The sequence below is a fragment of the Chaetodon auriga genome, chromosome 11 (assembly GCF_051107435.1).
Source record: "Chaetodon auriga isolate fChaAug3 chromosome 11, fChaAug3.hap1, whole genome shotgun sequence".
Lineage (NCBI taxonomy): Eukaryota > Metazoa > Chordata > Actinopteri > Chaetodontiformes > Chaetodontidae > Chaetodon > Chaetodon auriga.
In genome coordinates, this window is record NC_135084.1 from 11,177,578 (window position 1) to 11,193,864 (window position 16,287).

General features: G+C 42.6%; 1 protein-coding gene across 7 annotated transcripts in view; it reads right to left on the minus strand.

Annotated features, from left to right (window-relative positions):
• The window catches only part of pde10a (phosphodiesterase 10A), a 57,898-nt gene that overhangs the window by 18,254 nt on the left and 23,357 nt on the right, over positions 1-16,287 (minus strand). For all 7 annotated transcript variants that reach the window (XM_076742621.1, XM_076742619.1, XM_076742618.1 and 4 more), the window contains one exon: positions 9,266-9,397. In XM_076742621.1, the coding sequence (XP_076598736.1) occupies positions 9,266-9,397 (132 nt within the window). The remainder of the gene's footprint in view (positions 1-9,265; positions 9,398-16,287) is intronic.

The following is a 16,287-nucleotide window of genomic DNA, read 5'->3' on the forward strand; positions in this document are numbered from 1 at the left end:
ATGTGTGTGTTTTATCACCATACAATGTGGTCAGCCGTCATCACAGGGACAGAGACAAGTAGCTTGTTCTAATGCCATCCCATATTTTCAGGGACTATGCTGTGCTTTCAGTAAACACGGGAGGAGAGGGCCGACATGTTCTTAGAAAACACACTGCCAGCTCGCTCAGCAGTGAACGCTGAACACAACCGTCGAGCAACTCCTGAGAGCAGCAGAGGCTAAACAGACCTCATCGAGCAACTTTGTCACTCCATTCAAACTTTTTCTGAACTGGGACAACCTCAGTGAAAATGTTTGTCAGGCATGCAGCAATGGGATGCACAGCTTTACGTTGGCAGGTATCAGTTCTGGATATGGACCACCACTCGTAAACCAATGCTCTGTGGGCAAAGTTCCTTTGCTCCCAGAATGACAGGGCTGCCTGGTTATTGTAGTTAATCACCAATCATAATTTAGGGGTTTTAATGCATACTATTTCCACATTTTTTAAATATTCACTTGCTATATTTTCACACAAAGTCCTGTCTTGGTACATTAGTTGTTCTCATCTTGCACAAGGTTAACAGCTAACACAGAGGAGCAGGCAGCTATGGCTGGAAAGAGAAAACCCTCACACAGACCATTTTTGGAAAAACAGAACAAACAGCAGAGTTAAAATAAATGGATCAGCATGACATCAGACGGGAAGAACCTTCTCCTGAGTGTCGACGTAAAATTTTATTCTAGGTCCAACACCAAGATAATAGCAGCAAGAGGGGAAATCCTTTTCACACAACATAACAAGATCTGTGGAAATTAACCAATAAATTCATCTGATTCTGCAACAAAAGCTTTCTTGACTGTGGAGAGTTAAGAAATAAATCTTTCTGACATACTGATTCTCTGTCAGCTCTTATCAGAGGCCTGACATGTTGTTTTTACTCTTTATTACACTGCTTGTGTGGTTGTAAGAAAGAAAACAAGATCTACTGCCGTCACTCTGCTAGTAATGAGAGTGAGAATTTGTTCAGCTAATTCCATAAATACTGCACAGGAAAACGTGAGGACATTTAAAAAAAAACCTTTTAAGACTTTAATCATGATAATAATCATAACAATAGTTCACTTACAAGCAGAAAGGTCTGGTGAACTGATGGTGATAATGAATTGAAGACGCACTCAGAACATATCAGCGGCCCTGAGCTGAGGCTCTCCACTGGGGAAATCTCCCCCGGTCAGCTGGGTCTAATGTGCATGATACTTGACGGCCACTTTATTGATCTGCTGCCACAGATACACACACACACACACACACACACACACACACACACAGGACGGTCAGCTAGCAGTGACTCAGCAGTCAACATGCGTTGACCCAGCGCTGCATCAACCTGCTCCATAGAGGACATGCGGCTCCCTGTTTACCCCCACACAAGCCCTCCGCTTGCATTTTTACTGTTTATTTTTATCTCAATACTCTTTAAATAAAGACATCAATGAGACTTCTTGTCAGGTGATTATACATTTTGGAGACTTCTCAACAACTTTGAGAAATAGAGATATTTTCTAACATTTGAGTGAGAAAATGCTGTTTAAGAGCAAAAACTTTTGTTTTTCAGACTTCAACAACAAATCTAAAAGTTGTTTTTTTCCCAGTATTTTAAACAGCATCCATTGAGCGCTGCGCGGGGGGGGGGCTTCTCCCCCCTCCTGATGGAAAGCCCTGCAGGTGAGACAGTGCTCTTATCACAGTGACGGGGTATGAGGTTCAGCTACACAAGCACATCTTTGTCTGCTTGCCACTGCCATCCAAACACATCTGAGACACAGTATCAGCTGCTTTACAGCTCGGCCCAACTCTTGCCCTCTGGAGCTCAAGCAAGAAAGACACAGAGACTCAGTCAGAAACTCAGAATTAAGTTGCATATCTTAAGGACTGGGGCTGTTGTTTGGACAAATGAAGTAAAATATAAATGTGACATGGGCTCTGGAAACATGAAATTGTTATATTTTACTATTGTGTGACATTGATTCATTTCCAAAATAATTAACATCTTCATCAGCAATAAAAATACTTGTTAGTCGCAGTCTAACTCAGACGTAATCTAATTTTCACAGATTACACTGTGTCTGAGCTGCTCTTCCTTGCTCATGAATTTTGGGAATGAAGACATTTACCATGAGAACATGAATGAAACACAACATGTAAAAACTGTGCAAGTTTTAGCAGCAAACTTTAACACACTGCAGACTTTATCCAGCCTTCATCCACAACTCTTTTGCATCAGCAGAAATTTAAAAATGCTTTACACAGTCCAACAGCAACAGTTGTTTCACATGCACTGTGTACGTGTGTGTGTGTACATTGCAGAAGACACAGATGGGTAGATGGGTAACAAGGGGCCTTCGGAGACAGCGGAGGATTTGGGATTTATATTAATTATCTCGTGACAGTGTATGGTGTGAAGTAAACACTGCCAGTGGGACAGTGGTTGAGAGAGGTGTGATGGTCAAATGGAATCAGCAGGGATTCTGGGAAACTGTGTTCTGTACATGGTGCTCAGTAAGCTGCTGCTGTCAGACCGATGTGTTCTGTAACACTGTTATGACCCTCCAACATCTGCCTTGAAAGCTAGGCTTGGTATATAAATACATCTATGAAGCAATGACGTAATAAAGAGGAGAGAAAGCTACAAGAAAAGAAGAATCCTGTAATTAAGACAAGGCTCGTTTGTATAAGATGATTTTTTCTGAAACTAAAGGCTGTAACACAACCTTTGCGCAATCACACCCTCACACACACACACACACACACACACACACACACTTGTGTGTGTGTGTGTACAGACAAACTTATCCAATGTAGCCCATCACATGATAAGTGAGAACGGGACTGGCTGCAGGGACTGCTTCCAGGAAGCAATGGTTATCTCCCTGATGATCACATGATGACAGGTCCTGCTGTTCCTGCACTCATAAAGACTATAAGACCTATCTGATCTCTAGAAAGTGTCACTGCAAAAATGGACACTGACTTCGACAAATAGCTACTTTTATCAGCCCAAATATGCACAGAAAAAAACAAGCTTCTTTACAGTAAAATGTGTCATATAAAAATCTACAAGTCAGATTCCAGCCATCATCGCAACACAGTGACCATTCAGCCTGTTTGAAGAACCAGAAATTAGACAGTGCTTGTCATTTGAGTGGATACAGCCACTGAGAGGGAGATGGAGAGAGGCTTCAGAGTGGTGCCTAAGTGTCTGCTCACAGTGGTCCAACAGAGGAAGTGTACTCAGAGTGATATTACTGTTGTGATGTAAAGATCAACACAGAGAAACAGAGACAGACGTGTGGCATAATGAGAGAGCTGTGAGGCTGATTACTGATGTTTTCACCCTGACTCTGGTCGCCTTTCGTACAGCTCAAGAGCCCAACTGCGCTGAGCTAATGGCTGAATACTGTTCAACACCTGCACTTTACTGACAACTCCAACAACTTTCAACCAACTCAGCAAGCCCAGTGCGAGTCTGGGGTGGTCACGACAGAATACATAAAAGCCATTTCAATAATGTGACGGTCAAAACTGCAGGGTGAAAATATGGCTACTGTAGGTCACTGTTAGTCTTTTCAAGCCATATATGACTTAACACTCAACACCAAGTCCACATAGGATTGACACAAGGACACAGAGCTGAATATAAATATACCCTTGTGTTATCAGAAGAAAATGGGTCCCTTAACAAGAAAACTGCACTGGGTTTGCATTGCACTCCTCTACCATTGTCGAACTTGCAATGTACAGTTTATTCCACACATTCTTCGTCCTTGTCAAAGCATGACACCTACTTTACTCATAATGCAACTCAACTGGCAACAGTTTGGTCCGAGATGTGGGTGTGCTTTGCTAGTAGCCACTAACACAGAATACTCAACTAACTGACTATTAACACTGATAATTGACACTGTACATTGTTGTAGACTATTCGTGCATCTGTGGTCTTAGCAAGGTGCAGTAATAAAGCAATGCAGCTGGAGGCGCTGTCAGTAGTGGTTGCTGACAAGTCAGTCATCATGCGTGACTTCAACACTGTGCAGTGAAGCACTAAAGCAGAAGACATGAAGCAAGAGCAAGAGGCTGAAAGGAACATGGCTGCACGTCCCAGTGCTCGACGACAATCAACAGTGTGGAAATGCTTCACCAGAGCAGACATAGATTTGTTTGAACAATCATTTTCTACGTTATGCAATGTTTAACAAACAGAATTTAAGGTATTTAGAGAAGGAAAAACTCCGGCTATCCCTGCAAGGAAGCAGTTGAAATATTACTGTAGCCAAACGGCATCTCCAGCTCAGACAGGAGGCTGGGGGTTTAGTCCAATCAGAATGCTTGTTTGTAAACAGCCTCTCAGAGCCAATCAAGGACTGCAAATTTACCTACCCCTGGTTTGGTGTCACCTACATTAGTTAACCCTTTACTGGTTGTATTTGAGACACTTTTGACAAGAATTGTAATTGGGTGATAAAAAAAAAGTATCTCCCGTGATTAATTGACTGATCGACTACTTGTTGGGAGTAGATGATGACTACAAATGCAATAGTCTAACAACTAATGTAGCCTGGAGCAGCTTGCCTCAAGTCGAGATGAGGAGTGGGCTACAGAGGTAAGCTCACTTCATTTCTTACTCCACACATCCAGAGCTTTTTCATTTTCAAACTTTTAGTTTTCAGCCCCGACTGGCGCTGACTCGAATGACATCACTTGAGGAAATTCATCCTCCTGTCCTGAAGACAGTCTTTCTCCACCATACAGGCAGCCGGTGGTCAGCATGTACCACGACAACTAACACTGAAATTTGAAACTTGGTTGAAACATGACATCCATCATAAAGACCTGCTTGTTTTGTGATTAATGTCATGGCTGTGTGGCAATGCAGTGCAGACTTTTCAGATCAATCAGCACATCTGAGTTTGTCTCCAGCGACATGGTGATGGGCCACCTGACTGAAGCAAGCGTCAGGTCCCTAAAAGTTGATTTTCCTACCCATCTGAAATAAATGGAAACCATTGGCTGAATAGAAGCGAGACAAAAAAATCTGAAATGTTAAAAACATGCATCAGCAGATATGTTAATATATGGAGTAATGTGACTCTAATTGAGGCATGTCCACCAGGTTACAACTTCTATCAGTCAGTGACACAGGGAAAGAGAGGGGGCGGAGTTGCCACCATCTATTCAAAACAGTTTGGTGGACAGTCCAAGGTGGACTTGGGTATGTTTTTATCTTTTGAGTATCTTGCACTTGTGCTTAAGGCTGAACAAGCAGTACTCATTCTAACAATATACAGACCTCCAAAACAGCGATCTCTATTCCTTGCAGAATTCTCTGATCTGGTAGCTCTTATTACCAGCAACTATGACAGAATCATTTTAAATGGAGATTTTAACATTCATGTCAACAACAGCACTGATATTAAAGCAATGGAATTCATAAATCTGCTTGACAGCCTCGAATTCACTCAACATGTCACGGAGGCCACACACCAGCATGGCAATATTCTTGATTTGGTTGTGTAAAAAGGGTTAGCCATTGATAATATTTCAGTGTCTCAAATCCCTATATCCGATCATTATTGTGTATTTTTTGAAAGCACCCTATTCATAGCAAGGACCATGGATGAATGTGTGATTCAGAAACAATTTTTAGATGCTGCAGCAGAAAATGAATTCTCTGAACTTGTTAGTTCTTATGATCTATGTGTTGTAAGCTGCTCGGTAGACGAAATGGTTGCTGCACTCAATAACAACCTGAGTTCTGCACTAAATACAGTCGCACCTTTAAAGGCTAAAAAGCAGTCATGTAATAAAACCTCTCCATGGATAAACCACACTATCCATGATCTCAAAAGATCATGCAGGGCAGCGGAAAGAAAGTGGAGGAAAACAAGACTAGAGGTCCATCATTTAATTTATAAAGAATGCATAGTAACTTACAACAGCACTGTTCGCACCGCCAGAAGGGCGTACTTCTCCAAGATTATCACAGAAAACAAAAATAACTCAAGAATTCTCTTCTCCACTATTGACAGACTATTAAATCCAGCACCCAGCATTGACTTTCGAAACCACGCCTCCACTTCAAAATGTGAGGAATTTGCAATGTTCTTCAACAATAAAATCACAGACATCAGAGCCAGTATTCCTAAAACTCCAGCTCATCCCCCCACTCAGCCTCAGGAAAATAGAGCAACCATGTGCAACCTCAACAGCATCTCAAGCACTGACCTTTGTGACATTGTCACCCAGAGCAAACCATCGTTCTGTTGCCTTGACCCAGTCCCCTCCCCACTCTTTAAGAGTGTTTTCAACAATATTTCAAATTCTGTTCTCAAAATTATTAACACTTCCCTTGAAACTGGAATCTGCCCTGAGGCATTTAAAACTGCTGTTGTGAAACCTCTATTGAAGAAACCTAATCTAGATCCTAATGTTCTGAGCAATTACAGGCCAATATCAAATCTTCCATTTCTAAGCAAGGTTCTAGAAAAAGTTGTTTTCCACCAGATTAATAACTTTCTTAACAAACACAATACTTTAGAGAAATTTCAATCAGGTTTCAGAACTAACCATAGCACAGAAACTGCCCTCACAAAGATAGTCAGCGATCTGAGACTCAGTGCAGATGCCGGCAAAGTCTCAGTCCTAGTTCTCCTGGATTTAAGCGCTGCATTTGACACAATTGACAATGAAATTCTCCTAACCCGCCTTGAGCACTATGTCGGACTGTTTTAAACTAGCTCCGAACATACACTACAGGAAGAAAGTTTTTTGTTTGCCTTGGGAACCATGTGTCAGGGAGGTACGACATAACTTCTGGTGTTGCACAAGGAAGCTGCCTCGCCCCTCTGCTCTTCTCCCTATACATGCTTCCTCTTGGTGATATCATCAGGGAATATAATGTAAATTTCCATAACTACGCTGATGACACGCAATTGTACATATCCGTAGAGCCAAATAATATAGAAGCTGTAAGCTCCCTCACTACCTGCCTCTCAGCAATAAATACCTGGATGAGCAATCATTTTCTAAAATTAAATGAGGACAAGACTGAAATTTTATTAGTTGGTCCCTTATCAAAAAGGGATGACCTGTGGAAAAAAACTGGCCATTTGTCCTCCTGGGTAAAACCAGAAGTAACGAGTCTGGGTGTAATCTTAGACTCTGAACTAAGTTTCACTCCCCATATAAATAAACTGACCAAGGTTGCATTTTTCCACCTCAGAAACATCGCCAAGGTACGCCCATTCCTGACTCAGCAAGACGCTGAAAAACTAATTCATGCATTCGTTTCAAGTAGATTGGATTATTGTAACGCACTTTTTACTGGTCTTCCAAAAAAGTCCATTGACAGGCTACAACTAATACAAAATTCAGCTGCAAGATTACTGACCAAAACAAAGAAGAGAGAACATATCACTCCAGTTCTAGCCACATTGCACTGGCTTCCTGTGTCTGCCAGAATTGATTTTAAAGTGTCCCTGCTTGTTTATAAAGCTCTCAATGGCCTAGGTCCATCCTACATTAGAGACTCTCTGTTGTTTTACGTTCCATCAAGACCTCTCAGGTCCTCCAGTGCTGGGTTTTTAGATAGTTGCAACAAAAAGAAAATTGGAGATGCAGCTTTTTTCAGCTATGCTCCCAAATTGTGGAACAGCCTACCCAAACACATCAGAGAGGCAGGCTCTGTTGAGATCTTTAAACGGCAGTTAAAGACACACCTTTTCAACCTAGCCTTTACAGTAGTTGAAAAGTAGCAGGAAGGCTAAAGTTAGCCGATTTTTAGTCCCCAATGGGTGGTTCTAAACTGTTCTTCTATAGTTCTATACTTTTTTTGTGTGTTATTTTCTGTGTTATTCTATCTTTCTTGCTTAATTTTTACTGTATGAACGTATATATATTGTACTTCTTACAGTTTTTATTATGTGAAGCACTTTGAGCTGCATGCTTTGTATGAAAGGTGCTATATAAATAAAGTTTATTATTATTATTATCATTATTATATGCAATTTGTATTAAAAAAAATGACTCCTTAAATTATGAAGTCAATTAAACTACTGAGGGACTTTAGTGTCATGACTCATATGATGCCTGACAACTGATGAAAAACCCAAAAATCGAAGCTGAAAATCTTTCGCTTTTCTGCTCTGCAATAAAGTTTTGTGAATCAGCGTTCAGCTCTGCACACGCTTCATCTGCTCCGACTACATGAGTGAAATTAGCTATTCCTACTTGGCGCCAGTAAGAATGATTAACATGAGGGCCTCTGTTTGGTAACTGTCAACCTAAACACACACACACACACACACACACACACACACACACACACGTGCACACACACACACACACACACACACACACACACACACACATGCTGTGTACAGGAAACGGTTTCAACTGCAGGCTCAGACTTGAGAAATCGACGTGTCCGCATGGCAGCAATGAACACTGCTGTCTGTGGACCTCATGTAGAAAGCAACTCCAAAATGTCACAAATCCATCCTCCGCCAGTTTCCCCCTTCACTTCAACACACCCACACCCTGAGCCAGCCCAACCCCCCACCACCACCACCATCCCTACCCCTCCCCTGGGCCCCCTTCAGTCGGCTGCATGTCTCTGGAGGTCGCCTCTGACGTCAGCAGCTCGACTGGGCAGAGTGCCAGCCCTGTGGGCCCTTGATGGATGCGGTTGGTCTGAGAAACAGTCCGCTGTGTGTGGAGCGCACAGCACAGACTCAGCTCGGCCCGCTCAAACACATCTAATGACCCGTAAACACCCAACAGGCCCGTTCCCTCTGCCTTTCTTCTGTCTATCACACACACTGACGATTAAAGGAGACACATGTGAAGATGAGTGATTTGTACTGCAAATGGCCGGGATAATAAATAGAACCCACAGAGGCACACTCTGCCTCGGCTCGGCGTTTTAGCTTTTCAGTGCAATAAAAGCAAACGCCTGACGTGGCTGCAGATATTCAGGGCAGCCTGTATTTGTGGTTGACTAGTCGGGAACTCGTATGGGATTATGTGAGCAAAAAAGTACAAACATTTAACCAAAGTAAAATATTACTGAAATTACAACTCTGCGTCAATATACTGAAATCCGCTGATCCAATCATTATGTCAGTGATCCAGAGAGCTGCAGCCTGTGTTTCCATGTTAGTCCGTGTGTGTGTGTGTGTGTGTGTGTGTGTGTGTGTGCGCGCGTGTGTGGGTGTGTGGGTATACCTGCAGGCCTGCTGCTGGTCTTCCTCTTCAGCCATCTGTCCAACGTCTCTGCACTCACGCTCTCCAACACAAAGTCGTCCAGCATCTGCGGGTGCAGCGAGAGGTAGGCCTTCACTTTCTCATCTGTCAAGCCTGGAGAGTGCAGAAACAGGGCGTCTTTTAAATCATGCACCACACAGCTTTATTCATGACGGAGCAAAGTGAAAAAATAAAAAAAATGACGCTGGGAGATGTTGCATAAAATCATGGCAAATGCCAAAAAAGTACGGAGGAGAGAAACACGAGATATAAGAGGATGGAAGTAATGCCGTGTAACACTGTGCCAAAGGCGCGAGGTGTTCCCAAAAGTCACCCAAACAAATGTACAGGCCACAAACAGCCGAAGGTCATCTCTTTCTCTGCACTGTGAGGTGAGAGCGGCAGCAGCAGCAGCAGGTTCCAGCTAAAGCTCTCAGATAGCCGGGCTAGCTCACTTATGTTTACTGTAAAGCTGTGTCTCCAGGGATAGGAGCCCCCAACAGAGGCAGCAGGATAAAGGAGGACTTGAATGTGCTTAATAGGCAATTAGGTTCTTGAGAGCTCGCTAAGTGCTGCTGTTTACTGTCTTTGTTGTCAGGGAAAAAAGCCATTTGCCAGACCATCGTTGAGGGAAAGTTGTTTCTAATATGCCCGCTGGCGTCTGACAGACCATCATGATGCACTAGGAAACCATCATGTTTAGGTCACTCGCGTAAATGGAGTGTGTGTCTAAAACAAAGACTTGTATCTGTCTAAATTCAGCTGTGAGACGTCATCCCATCATGAGACCTTGAACTCGCTGATATGAAATGCAATCACAAGTAATTCTTACTAGAAAAGGAAAAAATATCTTATGGCAGTGCTAAATTTACATTCTATGGTATGGTACACAGAAACTAAACCTTTATCACAGAGTAGAAAGAGGGCCGTTGAATTTAGACACCCTGTTCGTTTTTTTTTTTTTTTTTAATACGGCTTTCTCACGAAATGTCTGGTTATCAGCAGCATCTGTGTAGACTCCCTTCAAAAATGAATCACAGGAGGACATGCAGCTGGAAGGCATGTGTTCTGCCGACAGACACACAAACACACACGGCATGAAAATATTACTGAGTGAGGTGTGTGAAATGCTGTCTGATATCAGGTTAGACTTTCAGACAGCAGGACTGTGTGTGGAGAGTGGCACAGACTTGTCTGTTGGGTCAGATGACAAAATATAACCAGATGAAGGAGCGAGAAGAATCCACTTCAGCGGCAGGTATCTCTTGCATGTCTATAAAAAAGGTTTAAAACCTGCATTAGAAGAATTACTTTTATCTTTAATTCGATTTAATTTTAGAATCAAAGCACTCCTGACTCTCAGTTACGATGGATCATCTGCTCGGTGTGTGTGTGTGTGTGTGTGTGTGTGTGTGTGTGTGTGTGTGTGTGTGTATGTGTAGGTCGAGCGGGCTTATGGTTGCAGGCAAATAAGGCAAATAGAGGTGGGGGTAGGTTTGGGGGGTGGAGGACGCTGCGGTCTGACGCTGTCCAGACACGAGACACAGATCTTCAGGAGCGGAACGCCTCACGAGACTCCTGGCCAGCTCTGACGCACATCGGCAGAATACGGCTTAATAAATCAGAGTAAGTTGGGGGTGGGGGTGGGGGGTGGGGGGTGGTGGAGCTGCAGGGGACAGAAAGACACACAGAGAGGAGTAAAATGGGAGCGCTGCAAAAGACCCTTGCGACTTTGTCCTATTTGAAACACAAAGAAGGCACTGTGGTTAGTGACACTACAAAAAAAACGAAAAAACAAGGACGCTGTATCAATTTATGAATACAACTTTTGTGTCGACGGGGCTCTGAAAATTATTTAGCTATCATATGTGTGCACATGAACAAAAATAGTCAAATGTCCTCTTTCCACAGGGCAAAAGCACACTGCAGTGATTACAATTTTGCAATGGCTATAAAATGGCTGATAAAATGGTGTTCAGGGTACAACCGTGTGTTCAAATTTACTGACTGAAAAATTATATACAAGACAGAGTTTTATGAAGCCTTACTGGCAAACAATTTTGTATTTCTGACCCCGATTTCAACCCTTAACCTTTGCTTTAGCTGAGATGAATGTCAAATTATGACCTTACTTGTGATTACTAACATTATAAGAGTAGGGAGCACACTATATCTGTCAGCTAATCAGTACCAGTCCAATGCTTTCTTAAAGGATGAAGCTGGCCTTATTCTATGTATTTGTTACTGTCAACAAGTCACATAAAAAGACCAAAACCAACAACATCTCTCTCAATATGCTCCACTAAATAGTGCATTTGCTGGGGACTCTTTTCAGCTGCGGATTAATATACATTGGGTGCTCTGATTACTACAGGCGGCAGGATGGTGTTTCTCGGACTGACTCAAACTAAACTACAGTCCATGTTCATCCTAATGAAGGAACATGTCACTCCTGTGCCACAGTGTGGCTCACTCATGTGTTTTTACAGTGGAGACAGTGGAGCTCTATTGCACAGAGGAATCGAGTAATACAATTTTATGATGCATTAACGGAAGGCAGAGCACATGACAGGAAAGCCTTCAAGGGTCCACTTCCTCTAGAGTAAATGTAAGAGCAAAGATGTTTGAAAGTGTTCAATCGGTGTTACACGTCTTCAACATTTCTTTCAGTGAGTGCAGACACTTTAAAACACATGCTCGCAAAGCAGCGTCTGCATCTGCTGTAAGCCTCACAGTTCGCTCAGGTAAACTCCGCTGGTGGCAACTAGACACGGTAATGTACCAGTTTAGAGGAAGAAACGACTGGTTTTTGGAAAAAGTCAAAAATGTAAATATCATCAATCTCTATTAAAACGCTCTGAATGCCAGAGGAATGCCTGGTTTGACCCAATAGCCGCTATATATGGCGCATGATAGTGATTGATGGTGCTTTTTTTCTGAGCATTCCTGCTACTTTCTGTCGACCTTACAGACTCTCCCTCTGGTTCCTTCTGAAATCTTTCGAGCCACGGCTCAACCTAATGTGACCGCAGTGACACTCAGAGCTGCGGGATATGCGTCAATGTCCTGGGCCTGAGACTATGACGGCTAATCAAAGGTGCAGCCAGATCTGTCCCACATGCTGTGGTCCAAAATGGTTAACCCCACTGGGAACCACATGTGCTCACTCAATCAGGAGAGAGAGAGAGAGAGAGAGAGAGAGAGAGATGTGGTGGAAGTAATGGATTGGTCACTGGTTTGACCAGAGTTTTTTTCTTTTATTTTGTCAAACCTCAGTGAAATTTTCCTTCCTGTTGGAGCTAACACTGTTAGTTGTTTTTGATTGTATTCTTAGAAATACAATGTCAGTAAAGTAGGCAAGTAAAAGTATTGGCTCTGCAGAAAAAGGTCTGATGTATTATTATGCATGGCATTATTAGATTGTTAATGAAGTAGCATTTTCCTGTTTTGTTTAGTCCAGTCCAGTGTTTCCCAACCTTGGGGTCGACCCAGGAACGTGTCCAGGGGCGTTAACGCTGGCCACCCATGAAATCTGATTGGCCATCCCAAGTGCCACCCCATTATCCTAAAATATGATTGGCTATCTGCCCAGTGAGAGGTGGTACCTTAGTTTGCAGCGACTGCTGATGAGTATTTTTGATTGACTTTCTTTTGTATGTAACGTTTGGGAGTACAACTTCCTTATGAGAACTATGTCCGCTCGATACTATATTTGTCCGTCACACTCTCTCAATCACACTCTGCTGTGATTGGTAGGACAATCTGGTTAATCTTTTCAATAAACTCAATAAATTCATTGTAAACATTTAAAATAAAGTAGATATGAGAAATGGGAAATAAATGCTCTTCTGACGTGTGTGTGCTCGTGCACATCATCATACACCAGTGACCCACTTTAATAGAGCAGGAAGAAGAAAAAACAAATTTGCTTTACAAATTTGTATTCAGAGTTTGCATTTTATTTTTATTTTTTTTATCTGTGTTGATGTGTGGATCCGAGAGGTCTGAAGGTAAAATCTCTCTTGACATCTAAATTGTGAGAAGGGGCCTCGACAAGAAGCTACTTTTTGTGAGGGGCCACAAACCAAAAAGGTTGGGAGTAGACATACAAAACAAAATAGAAAGACTCAAGTACAAGTACCTTAAAATTGCATTTAAATACAGTACTGATGTAAATGTGCACAGTTGCCAACTCTGTGCTTCCATGAGTTTGAGTGAAACATTCATTCAAACTAACGTTTAGGCAGGAAGCAGTTTGGTGTGCAGCCTGTTTGTGAGTAGCTGAAGCCCAGTTGGCAGAGATTTGGGTGCCTGACTCACACTTGGGCTTCCTGTGTAAAAACTGAGGCCTGAGTTCATGCAGTGAGGTATTGTTGCATAACACTTATCTTGACTACAGCACACCACACCCTGTGACTGGGGAGGGAAGGCCAAACCAGTCGCAGTCTGTCTGGGTCTCACATCCAAGATTTAGTATGAACACGCTCCTGTTTGATGGGGAATGTCTTGAGAGCATGGGCTGGGGAGCAATACCTGTGTGTGTCAGCACCAGTTTGTGGTGCTAATATGGAATTTCAGGCATCAAAACATCCTGAAAATGCTTCAAAATAGTAAATTCTTCATAGTTACAATTCAGGTTTATGAGCATTTTTATTAAGGAAATCAATTAGGCATGGCCTGATTTTATATGGAAAAGTAAATGGGTTGTAGAGATGCTGCAAACTAAGTAATTCACTCCATCGTGTAATAAAATGTGCTTTCAATTAATATTTTTCATGCTTTGTATTAGTATAACAACTTTAAAGTACTGAAACAAGTGTCAGCATTTAAACTGTGTCAATTGTGATAAGATATCAGATATATGAGTCACAAGTCAGTCATAATATGACTTTTGCAGGTCAACATTTATCAATGGCAAACATGAGGGAAGGCCCCAGAGTATTTCTGACGTTACATCTCCTTCAGAGATTAGCGGAAAAAAAAACCCTGTGAAGCAAGGCCTCATTTCTCTCTCTGTACCCACACGTCTGTTCTTATTTTACCGTGTACATTTGGTTTGATCCCAGCCTGCACAAACTCTCTCTGTTACTGTTTTGATGCAACACCACGCTTAATGTCGTCACTTCAGTCTTCATCTCGGAGTTGAGGAACAGAAATGGATGCCTTCAACTGCCCTCAAACTTCCTGTTTTATTTCTTTTTAAGCTGAAGGATTCTGTTCAGTGATCTGTGATTAGAGAAAACTCACATATAACAAAGCACAGTCCCACAAGCATCTCACTATAACTTAGGTGAAATTACATTATGACATTATTGCATCATGATCCTTTTGTATAGGTGTGCACAGTGTTGGGTGTGGTTACAGGTGCACGCTTCAGAGCACACCCATCCATCAGCGATGCCTGGTGTTCAGTTGCTCTTTAAATAATTTTGGTATTGGACAATCAAAACTGTTGTCCACTGTAATCACTGGAGGCCAAAATGAAAATTTATATGCAATTTGCAACATTTTTGGATCATTTTTTCATATGCTGCGGTGGTGTTTAAAATGTCTTTTTTGGCTGGAAAAGAATGATTGCTATGATAATCACGACGTGTAATTAAATCAATTAAATCTAATAAAAGTTCTCTTTAAAGGTTTTAGTGCAGAAAAATATTTGATATATAAATATGAAGCGTTCATGAGCTGGCCGCAGAGTTGAAAATGTTTCGTAATATTTTCTGCCCTGAATTGAGCCCGTCAGGTTAACTCAGGTGAGACTTTTTTCCAACAATAGACATTACACAGCATGGGGGTAGGGGCTGTTTAACAAGGCTTCTCAGCTGAGAGAGAGTTGATGAGGCATTGACTCAGCTGGAGGGAAGGTGGTTACTGTAGCTGAGGTTGAGGTGTGACTTCCTTGGACCTATGTTGTTATTTGGGTTTCCAGTTTTTTATGCAAAAAAAGGGCAAAAATCGATAACTCTGCAATTATGTTTTGCTTCCAAACTTTAAGAATTAGACCAAAGTGACAGTTCTGTCTAATAATATGAGGACTGACTGATGTTTTAATTCTTGTAATGTACGATTTCACATTCTGACTGCAAAAAGGAAAGGACAGCTTTAATTGAAACAAACTCACACATGCAGATGAAAGCACATTTTCAGATATGCTAAGAACACCCAGCTCCGCCCTATCTCCATCACTCATCTCTGCTCCCCACGAAGCAGTAAGCTATCTGTGTGATAGCGCCTGAGCAGAAGTGAACGTGTGTCTCCGGCTCCTGTCAGACGCTGTCGAGTGGCAACGTCGACAGCAGAGGCCGACCCCGGCAGTGCCGATGTTTAGTGAGCAAGATGTTCCTCCTCTGCAACACATAGATGAAAAATGCACATGAGAGAAAAAGGGAAAAGACCACTTCTCTTGAAGCGCACTCCTTCTGGCCGAGAGTCAAGGGCAAGCTGCCAAGGTACTACTTTTCACTTTCCTGACATGAGGCTGAGGCAGGAAAGGGGAGGGGGGGAGGGCTGCGGGGTGCGTGCGTCAGCAGGTCCGCCTGGGACTCCCTTGCCAGGAGGTGGGAAGAGCATGTGGTTCTTATCTTATCTATGGGAGGGCTGGAGCACAGCGTCCAACACTGACATTCAGTGAGCGGCAAAGAGAGAAAAAAAAGAGCCAACGCTGAAGATGAAAACGCTTTGACTCCTCTCCCACTGCTAACCTCACTTATTCACTGAGCCTGTGAACCTGGGTATGTGTGTGTGTGTCCATATGCAGGTGAACACACACACACACATACTGTTTAAACCCCTCACCACATTCCACAGCAGCCAAGGTTGAGGTGACTGGTGCGGCTAAATTGATACAACCAGGCGGTGAAAAGGTGCCAAATGATGAAAACGCTGTTTCACGCTGGACTTTAAAACTGCAGTCCCATCACTTCCAGTGACACGCCCCCACACGGTGAAAACAAACACCGCTGCACAAACATGCGAGCTCACACCTCACACTCGAGAGGGAGAGA